Here is a 21,467-nt window from a genome sequence, read left to right as displayed (position 1 = left end):
ACCCATCAGTATACTGTATATGATGAAACGCTTGAAAACTAGGTATCTTTTTTGAAAAAACAGGCCAAATCAAATGCTTCTCAATTGGGATGCATAATTTTTAGAGACTGTCTTCACTCATGGAATTAAAAAGTGCAGAAAACTCAATCTCTGCAGAAAGTATCCTTGTGAAACATTTTAAATGAATGATGTCAGCAAATGTTTTATCTCCTAAATGAGCATGTCAGGATCTTTGCCTCAGTCAAGTCAATTCAGTTTAGCCATGCAAAATTTTCATTGAGAATGGCAGTGGGATGAAAAATTCAGAGAACATTATTTAATAAACATTGTGTGAGATACTCTGCAATAATCAAGGCTCCAGTGTTGTAGCTGAACACTGAAATCTTGCTCTGGTACCATAGAATCCATCTTAATAAACTGAGAAGTGTCTCTGTGTCTGTGTTTGTTTCTATCCAGTTCCTATGTCTCTTCAATTCCTAAAAGATAGTGCATCACAAACACTTTTATTAATGAAAGCATTGCATTTCTCATTTGAATAGATGGCACATCACAAACATTAAAAGTGCTTTTACGAGTCCCTTACCAAATAGCATATGACAGAGATATATGCATTGCATGGTGCACTCTTAGATTTCAGCCCATCTTAGATGGGTAGCACAGCTACTATATTATACATTTAATATTATTTTGAAAAGGCAAATTGTTAAGTGGTAAATTCCATGATACATAAATACACTCTGGAAACAAAAGCCACATCCCCTTAGTCTTCTGAGCAGCATTGCAGAAAACAGGTACTTATCATGAGCTAAACGCACTTGGATGAGTGTGCATGTAATGGTAAAATAACTATTTCATCATGCAGATTAAAGAAATTTTGAGCCATGAACCAGTTTGCCACCTTGCCACAGGCTAATACTGTAGCTCTAGTTAGTTATGAGCATGAACAGTAGTCATGGCAAAACCTTTGGCATTGTTAACGTTACACAAGAAAAGACTGACTGAGAAATGGGGATGTCCAGGAGAGGAGGCATTAACCAAAGCCACAGCTGAAACCAGAGATCTGTGCTATCATTCGGCGCTACCAAAATGCTAAACAAAAATGGTAGTAAGAAATCAAAGGCTAAGAGTAAGCAACCTTTAAAGGACAAGGTTGAAACACACACACACATGAAAGATTGATATTTGAAGATATTTGCAAACTTGGATAACGGCATGTTTTATCCACAGTTTTTACATCAATATTCACGTCAATTAGGGTAATTATTGTTTTTCTGCAGATGCACTATGAAGCAACTGACACCGCTTTGTAATAATGGGCAATGCCCATTAAAAATAAAAAGACAACAGAAGTTGCCCAGTCATCTCATTAATATCTGATAATAATATTAATAATAATAAAATATGATACAGTACTTCAGAAAACCCAAACAGCTATGGACAGCCTGGGAATAGCCAGGAACAGCAAGAAGTTAAATAAGGAATTTTTTAAAATGCACTAAATCATAACATGTATCACATTATCAGCAATCAGTTTCACACTTCCCAACACATCTGAGACCAAGACAAGCACTAATGCCTGTTTCAGGGAATAATTTATCTTTTTCCTCTGATAGTCTCTGTCCTCTTTCTCGATCCTTCTAAGGGTTGGTAATGGATGTACTCCTTTTTCCTATTTGATGGGCGACTGCTGTTCAAGAATGAACAGCTACTGCTACTCAAGCACGGATCCAGATTAGGACCCGAGTGCAGCCATGTAACGGGTGACACCTCAGCACCACACTAGTTCAGATGGAGCAGAACAGTGTGAGGTTTTTTTATGGTGGCTGGAATGCCAATTGTGCCACCAAGCCCCAGGTATTTCCCTGCAGGTTGGAAGGCCTAGATGCAGGGCTGGATGCAGATTAATGTCATACCCAGGATGGAGCAGTTGCAGGTTAAGGGCCTTGCTCAAGGGCCCAACGAAATAGAGTCACTTTTGCCGTTTACGGGATTCGAACCAGCAAACGTCTATTTGCCAGTTCAAATCACAGAGCCACCACTCCACCCACAAGGGAAAGAATGAAAAAGAAATGAATTGTCCATGGGATAGTGCTTCAAAAAATGGTGGATATGGAAGACCCAGATGGTGTTATTACTCTAATATCAAAACACATGCTCAGAAATACTGACAACAAAAGATGATGTTGTACTTTTGAGTCATATTTATTTTTTTATCTCAGACCTGAACAAAAACAGCACTTTATGCTCAAATCTGTCTCATAAGATATATATTTCCTACAAGTGTATAAGTAGGTCATGAACAACAGAATCATAAGTGTGGGCTTCTCATGGGCAGGAAATTTCCACATGTAGTTCCCTGCTTACAATATTTAAGACATACACCTGCCATTTGTGGGACTTAAATGAGTAATGCCATCAACTGCTTTTTTAATTATAAAGCCAAAATAGAATTTTGAAATATAAGGGAAAGCACAAACATGACAACCTGCAATTATTTGTCGTGTCATGGCCTACTGTTAATGAAATACAAATATTATGGTAATTTTTAAGTTTTATCTACTTGCACTGCAAATGTGTTTAATGTGTTATTTACACTAATTATAAAACATATTCTTTTAATACTGTATAAATATCAATTAAACTATATGTACCTGTTTTTCTATCTAAATTTTATAATAAAGAACCAAAACTTCATATTCTTATACTAAGCTAGGCTAAACTAAAATAAACAAGAACAAATTATAGCAGTTTTGTCTTACACACTTGCCAACGCAAACACACTTTCTTGCTGATATACAGTATTATATTATGTTAATTTTACCGTGCTATGTGAATTCATACCTACAAGGTTGCAGAAAGTCCCACAGCTCTCTAAATAAAATTCATATTTCATGATTGTTTAGCACGCCTTTAGCAGTGTTCAGTATGTGGGGCGTGCCATCTAATGATTTTCCTCAATTAAATTGTATGGCTCATGTACAGAATTACTGACGTACTTTGAGTAATGACGTCTGGCTGATTTATTTAAAGTCATTATTTAATTTTTTCATTATGATGATGATGGCTGTGACAAGAAGGGGGCTTTTACAGTCTTGATTGTGAAAAGATTAATAGAGTTACTGCAATGCTTGAGCACTGAGAGTAAATAATAAAACATATTCTCCAAGGAGCCTAATCCAATACAATGCCTACAATGTCTACAATGCCTTACTTCTGGCTGTTGCTCATAATTGTCTGTACTGTCAGCTTGAACATTTTGTAACTGTAACCATGGGGAGATATAATGAACACTACTACTAATAATTTTAATAGAGTGTCATTTCTAGTGTTCATTGGTAAAATGGAATTCAAGACAATGAAAATTGCAGTTCACTGGATACATTTACTTGCATTAACTGCTGGACAAGATGGGTTCTGCTGCCACAGTAAGCAGAAATCTTACTAGTTTGGCTCCTATATGGACTTCTCAAGTTGTCACTTTGGTCGAAGCACACACTGTTGGTTTAAATATGTGTGTACCCCAATCCCCATTGTTAACATTGTCAGTGTCAAACAAGTGGGACAAGTGGATTTACAGCATACTTCAGATATATTTAAATTATAGACAGTCCTCTGAAATTTTTTTAGGTTTTCGTTTGTGGCTAGCCATTGTACTCATTTGCAAAACTGCCTCACTGACGTTATCATTGTGATCAAGGTCTTTGGTGGAATCAATACCAGTCGTAATATTACTGCACAAAATAATTTAAATAGTAGAATGTACATATTACACTATGATATAATTTCTTGAATTCAATAAATTATTATTAGTGTATATAAATTGATTATTTACCTTTCTATCATTTGCTACCTAGCTTCTTTTTGCTGAGAACCCATTTTTCTCACCCCACTGCCAAGTGCTTTATTCCACATATAAAATACAGTCACAGAATGCCCTCTTAATGATTCCATTTCCAGAAGCATCCCTTACTGTTCCCCTTCTTGTCTGTGTTATGTGTGGGGCTTGGGCATCCTCATAGAAAGACAATGTACACATATAGACTGAAAATACCCATCCTTTGTTGTAAAGAACAAATTAAATTAACCCTTGCTAACTAAAAGCTCTCTGCATAAAGATCAATAACTTGCATCCACACACCCATTCATTTTTGGAACCCTCTTCTTCCTATGGAATTGTTAATGATCAAATGATCAATTTAACACAAAACATGTATGGGGAATGAGGTTAACTAATGACTCTAAATTGGCTCTGTTTCAATGAAGGTGTGTATATGTGTGAGTGTTCTCAGAGCTGTGAGCAGCAACAAAGGGTGTAAGGAAATCAGCTTGGACTGGTGGCCATCCTCACACTGTGATAAATCCCAGATAGAAATTGACCTGAGGTCCTGTGGTGTTGCAACCATAGTCTTTTCATAAAAAGGAAATTATACCCACTTGATAAATCATTCTAGGCTGAGGCACACACTTAAACTTACAAACTGAGTATGCTTTATAGGTCATGAAACTTGTTCAGTTGTGTCAGTAGCAGAAATAGTATTTGATTCAATCAATCATTACTATTATGCAACATAAACCAGAGGAAATAAGGAATCTGGTTTTACTTATGACACCTTTTAAATTAATAGGAGGGACTTACCATACACATTTTGTGGTTCATATGTGACCCACTTACCTTTAGTTTTGTCCTACGCATTTATTTCCATTAAAAAATTCATGGGAATTTTTAAAGAAATACCATAGCATATTTCCTATGAGTGAGAATGACGCAAAAATAGGGTTCTTAGACACATAAAAATCACTCTTGTCTGTATTAAGTCAAATATATCTCACTCTTGCTCTCTCTTACACACTCTCCCTCTCGATGGCACAGATGCACTTGGCAGTGGTGGCACTTACATTGGTGTTGACTCTCACCACTTTGTGTGAATCGCATTGTGAGTATACCTTGGATTTTCATTTTCAATAATGCATGTAAATTTTGTTGATATATCTGGATATATGAAGTTCTTTTCTTAAGCTATCTGTATGGCTTTTGTAATTAAACTGTCTAACGTAATCCAATACAATTCAATATGTAATATTTAATATTTATTCAGTGTTTATAAAATTGCAAACTTAAGACAGTAATAATTATTTATGTACAATGTCTTTCTGCCTTTAAGAAGTGTTGCTTTACATATATACCACAATTCTGTTATTCGGGTCGAATAATGAAGCAGATAACACATTGACTGCACTTTATAGCCAGAATAGCTCATTTTCTAGCTATAATGTGATGGCAATGTACTGAGTAGTTCTGCTGCTCCCTTACAGCATAAGAGTCCTGTGCTCTAATCCTAATCACTGTTTGTATGGTGTGAATGCTGTATATTTGTATATTGACCAAGCTTTTTTTCTTTTATATGGTTGTTAGCTTTTGAAGAATGTTGTATTTCCTATTCATCAAAACATCTACCTTGTAAGTTAATAAAAACATATGCAATTCAACTTTCCATCGATGCCTGCCACATTGATGCCATCATGTGAGTAAAACAATACATTTCAGCCAACACTTGCTTATAGTCTCCACTCAAAATTGCTGTTAAAATAATTGCTTTATTTTGTTTTTTTGAAGTTTTCACACAGTCAGAGGAAGGAAAATCTGTGCCAATCCAAATGAGATATGGGTTAAGGAACGAATGCTCTGTGTTGAGTAAGTAAAAGTGAAGGTGTTACACTAATTAACTGTTTAAGTATAATGTACAAAATGTTTCAAGTTATTTTAATGTGCTTGTTAAATGGTGTATTTGGATATTACCACATTCATAACATTTTTTTCCTAGTGCCTAGTAGATGTTTTTTCAAGTATTAAAATAAAGGCACTGAGTGCAGGCTGATTTTAGTTTCAAAGGCCTAGCTTAACTTTCTTCTTCTTCATTCTTAAACACACCACTCCATTCAGGACTACATGGGTTAAGTCTAAGCTGCTTAACAGTAGTTAACGTTAGGCATGAGCCATTGCTACTAATGCAGCCATATTAGACTATTTGATCCTTGTCATGTGTGCCATTTAAATATCATTAATCTCTAGAAATTTAAACTTCACATAACTCTTTTAATAGCAAACATGTTTATATAGAGTTTTACTATGCCAACAAGAGCAAAAATAGTAGAATCACGTGACAGGTGTCTCTTAGTCTCTTATTTGCATAAATTAGACAGCAAGGGTTAATCCTCATTCGGTATGATCAAATTATTCAATTTACTTCACTTTTTATCAGATTTTCCTTTTTATGTTCATAATGGTAACATGAAGATACTGCAGAGACCAGGGGTCTCATGTATAATGTATAACTATAACATGGCGTAAGCACAAAAGCTGAAATGTGCTTACGCACAGAAAAATCCAGAATCCAGTCATATGAAAGCTTATTAGGGTACAGAGAAAAAAAAGGCAAACAGTGGGGAAAAAGCACGAAATGTCAACTTTAATCTCGAAATTTCCACTTTAATCACGTAGTATATTTTGTCATTAAAATAGAACATAATAAACTTCATCTTAAAATCGTTTAACCAGTTTCTCAAATCACATCGCAATTAAAGTAGCACGTTAAATGCTTTGTTTTGTATTTGAACTTCTATGTGCTCTATGTGTGTGAATCACTACGTGCTTCTTAAACCGGCTCTCTTCCTCTGACAGGACACAGAATCCATTACATTCATGATATTACAGCTCTCTGAATAACTAAAATACTGAGATGTATACGTGATATTATTTTCATGATGATAGTTAAAGCATGTTATTGATTGTGTGCGACCTTCGATGAAATTATTTATTGCAGCAGTACTCATGGGCGGCACTGTCCAATAGAGAAAGTCCAATGTCAATATGGTATCTTATGCACGGTGGATGGCCACATCCATTGCGGACACTGCATAGCCGCCTCATGCACATGACACAAGCGTTTAACTTTTGTCGAAATTTGCCGCTGCGTTTTTAGCTGTGTCGTTATTCTCTCTTTTTGTTTTATATTCTATATATACAGTATTGGCATGGCTGCCCATGCAGTCCTTGCTTTTCTTTCCCCAAGTAACCGATCCCCACACAATCAGCACTGTAATAGACGTTAAGCCATCTGTAAGCTTAGAGCGCTGATTCTTCAAAACATACAGTTTGAAGATACAAGTGATATAAATACTCCGAGTGCTGCAGTGAGAGTAATATGGAAAAAGATAATCCGCTTTGGCAACTCCTAACGGGGCAAGCTGAAAGAAGAAGGTGCAGTTAGAGTAACAACGCTAAAGCAGTTATGGTATTTGGAATACTATGGCTGTTCCCTGGACAATTATATTGTTACAAGTTAATTACAATCAGATGCATTACACTAATAAACAATATGCGGTTAGTTTCTGTGTATTTATAAAGCCGTGTCAGGAAAATAAAGAGTAACCACACAGGAACAGTAGCACTGCTTTGACGCTGGGTGCCACCAGTCTGCAAAACCGAGCGGAGAACTTGCGTACGACAAGGTATGAGGTACCGTGGAAAAGTGCGTGGCTTTACGCCAAGTGTAAGTTTTATACATCACGATTTGAACGTGGAAAAGTTCTTACGCAACATTTCTGTGCGTATGCACCGTTTATACATGAGGCCCCAGGCTACTGTATCTCCTTTTCAAAATATGTGGCATTAATTAATTGGTGTACATTAATTGAAACAGCTTTCACATAGTCCATGTAGTTTGGCTGTGTTTTTTACATCACTTTGTGTCAATACGTTTTTCAAAAAGTGCTACATGAAGTAAAGTTGATTGATTTAACTCCATTAAGTCTCTATCTGTTCATGTAATGAAATGTGGCTGCTAGTATCTATCTATCTATCTATCTATCTATCTATCTATCTATCTATCTGTCTATCTATCTATCTATCTATCTATCTATCTATCTATCTATCTATCTATCCTTATTTCATGCATGTTTTTCACAGCATTAAAATTCTTTTTAGTGCTCATTTAAATATCATGTTCATCTTTATTTTTCAGCAACAGAAAATGACATCTTTTAAAAAGAAATGATTATTCTACACTGTGCAAATTGCAGAAAGAAGAATTCACTTTCAAAAAGTGTTACATTATATTCGACAATTGAATATATTTTAAATAACATTGCCAATTTGTCAAAAATAAACTTTGAGCAATTTTGTAACTTTGATATATTTATTTAAAATTGCACATTTTTAATGTATTGGTAAATTAATTCATATGTTTTATATAACATTTTGCAAAATGTTTTTTTTTTAAATAAACTCAGGTCATTTATTGATTTACGCTTTGTATGTGATTTAGTGTGACTTTTAGTTTTAATTTCTTGCCAGATTTGGAGAGCCTACTTTGCTTATTAAAGAGACAATGGATTTATACAAACAAGGTTCAATATACTGTATTGTCCTCTTGTCAATTCTCCATCAGAAAAATTATATTCTGTGCGCATTATACTAACTATAATCAGGTAACCCACAAGAAAGTGTTCTTTCTGCACTTGTTCTTTTATTTTCAGGAATGCGGTGCAAGTCTGATTTAGAAATCATCACAGCTAAACAATACCTGGTACTGACAAAGATGAAGTATTATTTAAAAAGCAGGAGAAAAACAACTCTGAGTGATGATTGTATCACTCTATCAAGTACTCTAAATCTGCTTGTTCAACACACACTAAAGGATGTTGGACCAAGGTGTGATAAAATGGGCAATGAGTGATAAAAAGCTTTGGTAGAAATAAACATGCAATGCCAAATGAAATTAAACAAGTACAGATATTGGAAACCGTCATTTCAACTGAATGCATGCAAAACACTACATTGCATGATTTTTATCAACTACAAAACATTCTGGGTATAAATGATCAGGGCATCCACTTTCTGTTTAGAATGCATTTTATCTATTAAACATCCATCCATCCTGCTTTTGAACTTCTTGCCTTCCATTTGAACTTTCATTACAGGATTATAAGAGCACAAACACATTCTGGTAGTATCAGCTGGAAGACAAGAAACCACCCATGGAAAGGATGCCATTTGTATCGTACACGCAGTCACACTGCAACTTTCACTTATCAGAGAAATCTAGTTTAGTACAATCAGAATAAAAAACATAAGCACACTGAGAAAAGTCCATGCAAAAGCATGGAGAACTCTACACTGGTTATAACCCAAAATGCCCATGTAAAAACATGGAGAACTCTCCATTGACAGTTACTAGGCAGCAGGAGAGAGCCCTGAAGCCATGTGGAATGAGTGCCAACCACTATGTCACTATGTTATTCAGATTTAATTGCAAAACTGGTCAAAAAATTAAAAAGAAAGCAAAAAATACTTTTGCATGTCAGCTTGAAAATACCTTACAAAAAGGCTTGGAAAATGACACCACATAAATATTCTTCTCCTTTTTTCTTTTTTTTTCTCCTTCCACTCCTTCAGACAAGGTTTGTCCATGTTCTGGCTGGCTCCAATTTGCCTGGATGAGAATGAGCGGCTTCTTTTATCTTAGGCCTTTTATTTTAGTACTCTTACTGCTCTTACTCCTAGTATGCCTGAGCATAGTCCATTGGAAGCAATTCTGGATCAAGAGGAATCCCGACAAAGTAGTGATCATGAAACCCTACAGCATCCCCTGATGGCGCCCACAAAATCTGCAAGGTGGCCCCATGGTACTACAGTTCCCAGCATGCATTGCAGGTGTACATATAAGTAGTATGGCCCACCTAGTGTGTTGAGGGACCATGTAACCCTGAATGTCTTTCCCTGTCCTTCCATCACACTGACCTCTCGGCCAGGTATTGTTCCTCAGTCCAACCCTGTGGGGATGCTAGTGTACCCACTTCCACACTGGCATCTTATTCTTAAAAAAAGAAACGTCCCTTTTTCAGGACTGTGTATTTCAACAATAATATTTTAAAAATCCAAATAACTTTACAGATCTTCATTGTAAAGGGTTTAAACAATGTTTTCCATGCATGTTCAATTAACCATAATCAATTAATTAACATGCACCTGTGGAATGGTCATTAAGACCTTAACAGCTTACAGAAAGTAGGCATTTTAGGTCACAGTTCTAAAAACGCAGGACACTAAAGAGACTTGTCTACCGACTGTGAAAAACACCCAAAGAAAGATGCCCAGGGTCCCTGCTCATCTGCATGAACGTGCATTAGGCATGCTGCAGGGAGGCATGAGGACTGCTGATGTGGCTAGGGCAATAAATTGCCATGTCCGCACTGTGAGACGCCTAAGACAGTGCTACAGGGAGACAGGAAGGACAGCTGATCATCCTCGCGGTGGAAGAGCCCGGATCTCAATCCCATTGAGCACGTCTGGGACCTGTTGGATCGCAGGGTGAGGGCTAGGGCCATTCCCCCCAGAAATGTCCAGGAACTTGCAGGTGCCTTGGTGGAAGAGTGGGGTAACATCTCACAGCAAGAACTGACAAATCTGGTCCAGTCCACGAGGAGGAGATGCACTGCAGTACTTCAAGCAGCTGGTGGCCACACCAGATACTGACTGGTACTTTTGATTTTGAGCCTCCCTTCATTCAGGGACACATTGTGAAACATTTTTAGTTTATGTCTTATGGTGTTGACTCTTTTAGTGTTCATACAAATATTTACACATTAAGTTTACTGAAAGTAAAAACAGTTGAAAGTCAGAGGACGTTTCTTTTTTTGCTGAGTATACTTCCTAGATTTCAGAGGTTATAGATACTGTATTCTTGGCATTTATTTAATGGAGGATACGTCAGCATTGACACAGCACCTTGACAATGGAGAAGAAGACTTACATAAACACATACTGTAGATTACAGGTGTAATACTGGAGCACATAGCACAGCTCAGGTATTAGATATAAGCTTCCTAAGCCAAAACATAAGTTACAAAGGAAACAGAAGAACTTTATAAGCTTGGGGTGTCTTAATTCACATGGAAATGATGAACAAAAACAAACAAACAAAAACATGTGCAATACCTTTCAGGGCTCCTGGATTTAAGCATGTGTGCCTTCTGTTAAGTAAAAGCTCAAGTGGTCACATGGCCACTTATTATTTCCCAGAGTAAACTTGGTTAATTGAAGCATTGATTAAACAGACAGACATGAAAGCAGAAATGATAGTTTATTATAAATGATTAAATGTCAATTAATAGGCAAAATGCGGTTAACCATTAAACAAACATGTGTATCAAGGGGACTTTAAAAGCACACAGCACTATCTCTAAATGTCCAGTTTTTTTTAACATGTAGGAATAAACCTCTTAGTCTTCAATAATCTTATCTTGATGTATTCATTTTCAGTTAATGCAACTTACTAAAGAGACCTGTTTCTCAGTTCTTTTTAATAATCAATATTCACATTTCCTAAAAATTAGCATTCAAAATAAAAATGACATAATTGCTGACTTGTTCGAAAATTGATATGTGAAATAAATATTTTCCATTTGAGGGAAACACCACTCTAACTATGGCAAACATTGTATGTATTTCAGAATTCATTTTATCTTGTTTTATACATATGCTGTGCTTTAAAAAGGGCACCAGTAAGTGCTTACTCTTTGAGCTATTTCTTGAAAACCCAAACAGTCAAGACATTGATAGTGACATTGATGAAAGAAAGAACAAGACAGCTAGGAATTAAGTAACATTAAACTGGCATCACAACTGCACAACGTCTAGCTGGAGAGCATGCCTACCTCAGAGGTTGTAGTTACTGGATCTCATCACCTTGAGTATTATATACCTGGGATTCACAAGGTATGATGAGTTATATGACTGGACCACTGCTTTAACTGCTTTAACTGCTTGCACAGTTTAAAATTTCCAAACTATTCCAAGTTTGCTGCATTCTAGCAGCTAATGACCGTGGCTGTGCAAATGTCTTCCAAAAGTTCAGTCGTAATCAGTTCTTTCTTTTTTCTTTTTCCATTCTGTCATGGTATAGCAAACACAAGACATTGGACAGACAGGCTTTTCTTCTGTTTGTGCTGTCCAGAACACAGGTTTATCTACTTTCATACACACACATGAACCCACCACTATGACTTAAAACAGATTTTGATTTGGGCTAATCATAGACCAGTGTAACTGAGTCCCTGTGGATGTCAAAATATTCAACTGGTGGCATTGGTAGCGCCAAAAATGCCAGCTACTCTGAAAGATTATGTAAATGAAGTTGATGATTGCAAAAAGCCATGAAGTTTTATTGGGGCTTTACAACACCATTGTACTAGAATTCAGATATCACTTTTAATTTATATTTAAATATATTTACATTTTAATTTAAATTAATGCCATAGAATTTAAATCCCAGGTTTTATCCAACCATTGCTTAATCTTTTGCATCCAGATTTGTTTGTGTGTGTGTTTTTTTTTTGTTTGCTTTTGCCATTGTCATCCTTTTGTTCTTCTACCTATCGCCTCAGACAAAGATGCAGTCTTGCCAAAAAGCACCTGAATCAAGTCAGTCAGTAACTCTATAAGTTATGTAATTTTAACCTTTCTTTATTTCATTTCCTTAAAAAAAATCTTGCCTGCTATTTTCTCTGGCAAACAACTGTTCTAGAATCTATATCAGATACTCTTCAGTAAAATATGAAAATATGCTTATATTTCCTTTGCTTTACTTCAGCCGATAACAATAACAAGTTTTCACATAAATAAATTTTAAAAAGTAATATACGAGTACATTTTAAAAAACAGTAAAATTTTAAAGGCCCATAACATATTAGATGCAAGTTATGCTTTAGGAAATCAATAAATAACATTTATTTAACCTTATTTACAGTAAATACAGTTATTGCTACTGGTTTTTTGTCCAGAGCTGAATTCAGTTTTGTGCCTGATGTTGTCTAGTTACACTCCAGTCACCCCATAACAGTTCAGGTATTCAGAAAGGTTCATGTAATGGATGGAAGGATAGATGTTATCTTCTTTGGTAGTACTCAGCATATGGAAATATGTGCTTTTCTCATGTACTCATTAAAAAAAAGTAATGGGAAGCACATTAGCTCAGCTTATAGTCCTTTCACTTAGACAGATTTGTTTTGCTTGCAGACATTCTTTTCACTTTTTCCCTAAAATACATACATATACATATATAAATATATAAATAATTGTGATATAAAATAACTTTTTTTCATAGTAAAGAATGAACATTCCAAGCCATAGATCCTAAATAAAAATTACTCTGAAAGTGGAATTGTTTCATTACTGAACTGTAAGTCATAGATACTGTGATTAGGTGCTATGGTAATGAACACACAGACAATTTCCTATAATCATTAATACATTTTTTAAATAATTTATTTAGCAACAATAAAAGAAGAATTAAAACAATAAAATATTTACCCTACGCACTGAATCCTTTTCAAGACCCAGCCATCTTTGGGGTTTGCGCATATTTTCCTTCCTCTTTTAGTGTGAAATCTACAGGAAAATAGTTACTGTTAATCAAATATATTTTTCCAGGCTCTATAACCTAGTTATATAATTGTTTTGTTAATAAAATACTGGCATAAATTAATGGTAATGGTATATGTTATTACCATTAAAAATATCAAAAATATGGGGTTTGCTTGCATAAGATAGGCATATCATTATGTACATTGTGCATTTCAAAATAATTTTTTTTCATATTCTCCCACATTTGTGGGGGCAGTGCATTAATAATTATAGATTAAATATTTTACATTTATAATAATTGATACAGGTAATGTATACGACACAATTTTATAATAAAACAGATGGATTTTAATAAACTGTACAATTACTTAAAAAAATATCAATTTAGAAAATCAAATGTACTGCCAGCTCCAAAACTAGTTGTTGGGAAAATTGTAAAAATCTTAAAAAATATGATACATTCAGTATCATTAAATTTGTCTTTATATTGTACAGGAGGTGCAGTAACAATCCTTTTTACAAAAAACTGGTTATAATTATCATAGAAAAAAGAAGAAACAATGCATACTTTTATGTATCCATATGTTACAAAAAGTAAAAAAAAAAATAATTTCACAAAAGTAAAAAATAGCTAAATTGACCTAATAAATTTTAATTTTTTTCATTTTGTGTGTTGATATAAAGTGTACATCATTTGGTTACTTTGTAAAGTTCACTGTGGTGTGATTACCTGTGAAAAATGATCTCTAAATAGCTATTAATTGATTTTGTTTTTATTTAGTTCTGGGCTAGACATGCATTGTCATTAAACAATTTATAGATTATTTAATGAACAATGTACTTGAGCAAATATTATATTATACATTTTTTTTAAAACATTTATTACATATATATTTAACCAAATCTTACGCATGAATCAAAAGTGCATTAAAAATATAGAATTACTTAAAAAAGCATATTTTGCTCTAAGTAAATGGTTCATTATTTAATTTTAATGAACTGCTTTGATCCAGTTCACACGTTTTGTGGTATACCCTTATTATGCCAAGTCATACATGCTTTTGTTAACTGGGTCCTGAGCAGTTAGGGTCAATCTTGGTAACATTAGGCATTAAAACACACTTCCACTTCAACTGACAGCCTACCAGTTTAGTATTAATAGTCTACCTGAGCATTTGTCTTCGCACTGAACTGCACTCAAAGGAAAACAAAACAAGTAAGTACATGCAAAATCCACATAGGAGATGATAAGCAGTTTACCCATCACTAAAACCAATATATACATAATAGAGTATATCATAAAGTATTATTTCACTGCCACATAAGGTATCATGTAATAACTTACATTACTGCATTAATATCACAAGCATCTATGGAGCGCTGCATTTCATAGCCCTTAATTAAGCCACAGGGAAGCTCTGTTTTGCTGTAACGGGAACAACAATCAACCATATCTAAATTTGAAAAAAATGAAACAAATTGAATTATTTTACCAGTCAGCTCTTTTGTGTCTTTAAAATAGCATGTTTACTTCAACAAATAAAATATAAATAAAACAGTTAAAGGCAAACCATAACACAGCACTTACATGCTAATGTCTCTCCAGTCAATGCATGTAGAGTCAGTGCACAAACTAATGCTGTACATAACAAGTTTACTGCCATTGTTTTCAGTCTGTTTTAGGTCTTTGTTAATAATGACACTCTAGTCTGCGGTGCACTGATAGAACTGCTCATTTTATGTAATTTGGTGTCAAGGTTTTGCCCATTCTGCCCACAGGGTCTAAAGATGTAATGGTTCTTTTGGTGTAATGGAAACAAAAAATCTTTCGTTTTGCAAAAATACAAAGTAGGTCAATGACCAAATATGTCACAAGGTTACACTAAATTGAAAAGGTCATGAGAGGTTTAGCATGCCTGAGTTACTTTCACTTAAATATTTTATATTTACATAAATGGAAAAAAAATCTAAATTTTAGTTTCTACAAATTAAATTAAGAAATGTGAATTAATGTGTTTTTCATTTGCAATGTGAAAACTGTCATTTACACTAAAAATATCATGAAATGTAAAACTCACTTTAAAGTATATTAAATTAGAAAATAAATAAGAAATATTGACTTAAGGAAATCTTTCATTTGTTTAGGTGTATTTTGGCTTGCCTATATAAAAAAAAAATTGTCTTCACATATACTTCTTAGAAGCCTTCCAGTGACACTAAAGTCTAAGACAAAGTCTAGAATGGAGACCACAACCCAAGAGTGAAATCCAAGTCTCATCAAACAAGATTTGCCCAAACTCAATCAGTGGAAAATTAAACTCAAGAAGAAGCTGTGTGAAAAACCCAGTGTATTCTTGATGTATGAATGGGATGTCAAGCTGGTGAAAGGGGCTGATCATCATATTCGACTGCCAGACCCTTGATCTTTCACAGAGAAGTCATGACATCTGGCGCCAGCAGATGTTGATGATGTTCTAAGACACTTATAAAACCTTTTGAAAGTGTGCATTATTAAGAAGTCTCATAGTCTATGCACCTCTCCAACTGTAATAGACAAATAGAAAAACAGAGGTGTGTGGAATTCAATAGACTACCTCAATAGCAGAACAATGCAAGATCACCCCTTGCATCAATTATGCACTTGACTGTCTTTTGGAGCAAGTGTTTTTTTAGTTGTAGACTTGTTAAGTGATTACTATCAGATTGCAATGGCAGAAGATGATAAAGATAAAACAGTCTTCATCTGACCACAAGTGTTTTATCAGTTTGAGAGGATGTTCAAGGCATCACTGGTTCCCCAGCAACTTTTCAATGATTATTGGAGAAAGCAGCAGGTGACGTGAAAGTTCTTCATGAAAGTTCATGAAAGTGCTGGTCTGGTTGGATGACCTGATAATCTTTGGAAAGTCATTGGAGGGAAAGGAAAAGCAGCTTTTGAGAGGGCAGGACAAACTAATAGAATTTTATACCCAATAAACTCTACACCCTTTTTCTTTTAGGTTAGATTAAATGCACATGTTAAAATGTCCGATGAGGACATGCAGAAAGTTACAAGAGGAAAAATATAGCCCTTTAAAAATTGAGTTATGATATAATAGTAACAAATGATAGGGCAGGCCAAAAGGTCATGGAGAAAAGTGTATGGGAAGGAGATAGGGAAGTAGAGACATGAAAAGAGATGGAGTAAAGAAAATAAGTTTTTAGATGGGTAGCACACCAATTTAGAAATTCAACAATGAATGGTTAAGCTGTCGACCAGATAACTAAAGTTAAGTTACAGTAGAGAGATTTTAATTATTTTTGTTATGAACTTTAACTAGAAGTTTATTTAGCAAGTAGTCTATTCCAATGTGAAGCTTACTGGTTTGAAACACTACTGGGTGTTGCAGCTGTTTCCGAAAACTGTGCTGAGTGAACCAATCCAGTGAACTGTGCAAGTGCTGTTTCTTTGGGGCTGGACAAACTAGGACTTCAGTAGAAGTTACAGTTCGGAGGTGCATTGGACACAAGGCAGTTTCTTGCTATATGTGGACTATCCAGATAAATAGAGCCACTACGAGCACCCCAAGCTGCAAGTTCAGCCTCAATATATTTGGGGAGTATTAACATTATGTCTCTGTTTGTAGCCAGCTAAGCCCCAGCATGTGTTTAATGAACCATTTACATGCTAAAAAAATAAATGTTGGATATAAACAAAACTAAGCTGCAATGACAGGGAATCTTTGATTTGTGTTTGTGGGGTAACCAGTTCAAAATCAATGATTATCACTCGGCTGTTGTGTCACACAATGAGTGATATCTACCAACAGGTATGATGGAATGAATGACAGCCGCACATCAGGAGGAAAATAACATTACTGAAAGCCACATTGATACCTAAGATGGCATCAAAATGGGTTTATCCCTCTGGTGCTTAAAAAATAAAAAGAAGAAACTTAAAAAAGAAAAATGTGCCCAGAAAGACAGTAAAGCGTTTGTTAATAATGTTGCAATGGATCAGAGGTGGGAAGTAGTGAACTAAAACAATTTTTTTGCTGTTGTTAAGTAGAATTTTCATGTAGGCTATTCTGTATCTTTATTTGTTTGAGACTTTTTACTTTAACTCACCACATTTCAAAAGAAAAAAAAATTGTGCTCCCTACAATAAAAAATTATCTGTAACTTACTATCTTGCCAGTAGATTTCATCGATCTTAAAAAATACATAGAAGTAAAACGATAACTAAAAATCATTTAAACTATAAAGTTTTCAATGGCATTATTGGGATAGGCTATTAAGTTAATCTAAATATGTTGAGCATGTGAGTGTGCGAGGAAAGCAGATTTTTATTTATGTTGACATATATATATATATTGTGAGAGATAAGGGGCACTATCGCTCCCTTGAACCCCTGTCCAAGACTCCAGACACCAAGTAAAAGTCCAAAAGTTGACTTTATTTCCACAGCACAGCGCACAAAGCACACTCTCCTCCACAATACTCATTCAAATAGCCAAATACAATAACAATAAACATTCCTCCACTCCCAGACGCACTGCCAGCCTTCCACCCAGCTCAGCTCGCTGTCTGGGACCTGTCACAGTCTTTTTATAGTCCCTGACCCAGAAGTGTTCCAATCCCCAGTTCATGTGATCCTTATCACTTCTGGGTCAGATAAAAAGTCCTTTTCTTCATCCCGGAAGTACGTCACTTCTGCTGTCGCTCTGCCTATGACGCACTTCTGGGTTATAGGGCAAAAATGATTCTTCGGTCCTCCCTGCAGGTCCCTCTTGTGGCCCCTGGGGTATCCAGCAGGTTTGTAAGATAAGACTCCATGGTCCATGATTCCCTGCTGGCATCCGGGGCACCTCCATTCTGCAGGGAGAGCTCCATCTGGCGGCCTGGGGGTATTGGCCGTGGTGACAAGCCGGCCATAGACCACTATATATACAGTATATATATATATATATATATATATATAGTAAGCCACTATGAGGTGTACCGCCACCCTAACCTGGACACACACAGGCAGGAAACAGGTTCAAGAGAACATCCTGTTTATTTATAGTAAACACACTGTGCACAAGTCACCAACACAACGGTCCCTTCTTATGGTTAGCCCTTCTCCCTCCACTCCTCCTCGGGCTTTGTCCTCTCCTCCTGACTGTGGCCAACTTATTGAGTAAGGCGGCTCCTTTTTATAGGGCACCTGGAAGGACTCCAGGTGCCTAACGACCTTCCGGCCACACTCCCATGTGTGGCGGAAGCATGACCAAATAAGGCCCTGGAAAGGTCCTTGCTCCCCCCTTGCGATGGCTACGAGTTACTACAGGGTTGAGCACTCATGCTTATGACCCGTGGTCCCACTAGAAATCAAGGGGGCTACCCTCAATTGACCTGGGGGAGAAACTATCCAGATAATACTCTCTCCCCTGGTCCCTCCAAACCTTGGGCACCCTGGCCAGGCTGACCACCCGCCACTATATATATTGTCACGCTTGGGTCACAGATTTGCACAGAGACACAGAAGGTCGTAGAAAAAAAGAAGGATTTCTTTTAATATCATGGCGTAGAAATTCATCTCGAAGAACTTCAGGTATGCCGGCCAGTAATATATTCACGACAACTGTTTCCATCACGTCTCCTTCAAACCAACAGTGCACTTTATGTATCAAATCTTGAATTTGCGCACGGATTGGGTCATCCATGTTTAGTTTCCAGTCTTTAAGTGCAAATGTTTTAGACTTCTGAAATAAGTCTTCGGCGGCATCCATCTGTGCAACCACTCCTGGTACCACTTGTCACGCTTGGGTCACAGATTTGCACAGAGACACAGAAGGTCGTAGAAAAAAAAGAAGGACACCGCAAACACATGAGCTTAAACGTGCTCCATGACAAGTCAGATATAACAGTTCCGCTAGGAGCAGAGAGAGATAAAAGCAAACAATCAATTCCCAAACTGACAGGCGCTGCGCAAGGCTTATAAGTCGGCGGAGTACCGCGAGGCTTGTATTACGCGTTATAGTGCAAGGATAAGGAGCAATGTGTAGTCAGTGTTATAGGGTTTGTGGTTTTCCCAGGGGCGTCTGTCTCTATTTGGGGTGCGATCAGCCCTCCAGCTCACAATATATATAATTTGTGGCAGCTCCATACTGCAGGGAGGGCTCCATCTGGCGGCCTGGGGGTATTGGCCGGGATGACAAGTCAGCCATATACCACAGTACTCCTCCCCCAGCGAAAAACCCTGGTGTGGAGCGTCCTGTCATGCTAGGGACATCTTCCTCCAAGGTGATCCAAAGATCAAACCTCAGTGATGCAGCTGACACTCCCGTGCAAACCTAGGAGGAACAGTGTAAGAATAAATATTTCGATCTCCTGCCCACCTAGGAAAACCTCTCCACTCGTGGCCCGGCCAGCGGCATTTGTAGCACAGCCGTGGTACCCTTGGTATTCTCTCTCGGCGGGACTGGAAGCACCGGGTACTTTTAGCCCCGCCCCTTTCTCTGCTGAGGAGAATTCCCTGGCTGCTTTTATATTTTTTTGGCCCTTTTCCATCTTGTCAGGAGACCCCTGTTTTACTTTACTGTTTCATCTGGGGCTTGCCCACAGTCTGAGTCTCTCTATGAGATAAAGAGAAACCCTTTACTGTCTGAACCCCTTTTGTTTTACAAATGACCATTGGTGGCGTCTTTAGGGCTGCCTCGCTCCGACAGTCAGCACTGTCCAGCTGTTCCGGATTGATCGGCCCTTCCCCCCACCACTCGGTCAACGATTCGGCCTCTCTTGTAGGGCACGCATTTGTCTGGCACCCGCTATTGATTATACGTGGGCCCTTTTCACTCTGCGTCCCTATTTCTATATATACGGTACGGGTCTCGTTTACCTGTACCGCCGCATTTGTCATTAACGGCGCTTTGGCTGCTGCTCCTAATTCCCAGACAATCCTCTCAATGTTCATCAGGACCTGTAAGAAACTTTGTATGGGCTCGATCAGCTTCTCCAGTTCCCGCAAGTCAAGAATATTATTTACTTCAGCCGGCGGTAGACTTACTTCCTTGTTTGTCTTACCTGCCAGCCGGGAGCCAATAATCACGCCTGCTTCTGGCATGTGCTCTGACGGGTCTCGCGGAGGCTTCTGGGATTTGGAGTTCTTTTTGGCCGAGGGCCGGGTCGCCTCCTTCGGCGGACTGCGGTCTGTCTTTATTAATTTTCCAACATCCCGATCAGTCATTTCCTGACCCTCCTTACCTTCTCGCGGAGTGAGCGGTGCTTCGCCTCCCCCTTCCCCCTCAAAAACTCCGAGACAGTCTGTTCGAGGGTGAAGTCGCAAGCAGCGGGACGTGGACCTCTTCCTTCCCAAAATGCACTGGGCGCGGTCACGTGTCCCTCGCCGGCCACCAACATGCGGAAGTCCTTCTGGCTCGTTGGCTGGACGGAGAACAGAGCCTCTTCGTCAGGTTTTTCTTTCGCATCCCGCAGGACCTCTGGAGGATCTTCCTTGAGGTATGTGCACGGAACAAAGTGTGTTATTTTAAACATGTTATTCATAGAATCTCCGGCACATACCTCTTGGTAGTCGTTCGTCTCCGAAGGCCTTTCCCGACCTGTGCAGTCGCTCTTCAGCTCATCCTCAGCGTCCTCTGTGACGAGCTTAGTACCTCCGTTGACGCTGCCACTCTGCTTGCCATTTTTCTTCCCCATTCTGGACTTGTAATTTGCGGGTTCTGGCGATGTTGTGGTGAGTCTGAATGCTGTCTTCTCAGGGTTCTCTGCCCACAGAAATTTTATAAACAAGTCCTCCGCAATAGATGCTGGAGTATCCTGCCGGCTACACCACTGTGACAGATAGGGGGCGCTATCACTCCCTTGAACCCTTGTCCACGACTCCAGACACCAGATAAAAGACCACAAGTTGACTTTATTAATCTTCCACAGTTCACAAAGCACCCTCTCCTCCACTATACTCATAAATCACAATAATCACTAATAATAAACAATCCACCACTCCCAGATGTGTTGCCACCCTTCCACCCAGCTCAGCTCTCCGTCTGGGAGCTCCCATAGT

The 21,467-nt window shown here is 37.5% G+C and overlaps 2 protein-coding genes across 2 annotated transcripts; one reads left to right on the top strand and one right to left on the bottom strand.

Annotated features, from left to right (window-relative positions):
- Positions 1 to 4,843: 4,843 nt before the first annotated feature.
- Positions 4,844 to 8,059, top strand: LOC120518758 (C-C motif chemokine 20-like). The gene is made up of 4 exons (XM_039741711.1): positions 4,844 to 4,934; positions 5,414 to 5,522; positions 5,615 to 5,692; positions 8,022 to 8,059. The coding sequence occupies exons 1-4, from the start codon at positions 4,862 to 4,864 to the stop codon at positions 8,032 to 8,034; spliced, it is 273 nt and encodes a 90-aa protein (XP_039597645.1). The 5' UTR covers positions 4,844 to 4,861; the 3' UTR covers positions 8,035 to 8,059.
- A 3,063-nt stretch (positions 8,060 to 11,122) lies between these two features.
- On the bottom strand, positions 11,123 to 15,181 carry LOC120536075 (C-C motif chemokine 20-like). The gene is made up of 4 exons (XM_039764430.1): positions 15,012 to 15,181; positions 14,769 to 14,877; positions 13,370 to 13,447; positions 11,123 to 13,095 (listed from the first exon to the last, which is right to left on the bottom strand). The coding sequence occupies exons 1-4, from the start codon at positions 15,085 to 15,087 to the stop codon at positions 13,047 to 13,049; spliced, it is 312 nt and encodes a 103-aa protein (XP_039620364.1). The 5' UTR covers positions 15,088 to 15,181; the 3' UTR covers positions 11,123 to 13,046.
- Between the last annotated feature and the right edge of the window lie 6,286 nt (positions 15,182 to 21,467).

The sequence above is a fragment of the Polypterus senegalus genome, chromosome 1 (assembly GCF_016835505.1).
Source record: "Polypterus senegalus isolate Bchr_013 chromosome 1, ASM1683550v1, whole genome shotgun sequence".
Lineage (NCBI taxonomy): Eukaryota > Metazoa > Chordata > Cladistia > Polypteriformes > Polypteridae > Polypterus > Polypterus senegalus.
The sequence above is the reverse complement of the archived record's forward strand: the minus strand, read 5'-3'. Positions and strand labels throughout refer to the sequence as shown.

What these genes read in the sequence shown, in the direction of transcription:
- LOC120518758 (XM_039741711.1), top strand. Translation starts at nt 4,862, where the DNA reads ATGGCACAGATGCACTTGGCAGTGGTGGCACTTACATTGGTGTTGACT. An exon ending in CACTTTGTGTGAATCGCATT is followed by an intron (nt 4,935 to 5,413) that starts GTGAGTATACCT and finishes TATGGTTGTTAG; the next exon opens with CTTTTGAAGAATGTTGTATT. An exon ending in TGCCACATTGATGCCATCAT is followed by an intron (nt 5,523 to 5,614) that starts GTGAGTAAAACA and finishes GTTTTTTTGAAG; the next exon opens with TTTTCACACAGTCAGAGGAA.
- LOC120536075 (XM_039764430.1), bottom strand. Translation starts at nt 15,087, where the DNA reads ATGGCAGTAAACTTGTTATGTACAGCATTAGTTTGTGCACTGACTCTA. An exon ending in GACTGGAGAGACATTAGCAT is followed by an intron (nt 14,878 to 15,011) that starts GTAAGTGCTGTG and finishes TTTCAAATTTAG; the next exon opens with ATATGGTTGATTGTTGTTCC. An exon ending in AAAAGGATTCAGTGCGTAGG is followed by an intron (nt 13,096 to 13,369) that starts GTAAATATTTTA and finishes TATGTATTTTAG; the next exon opens with GGAAAAAGTGAAAAGAATGT.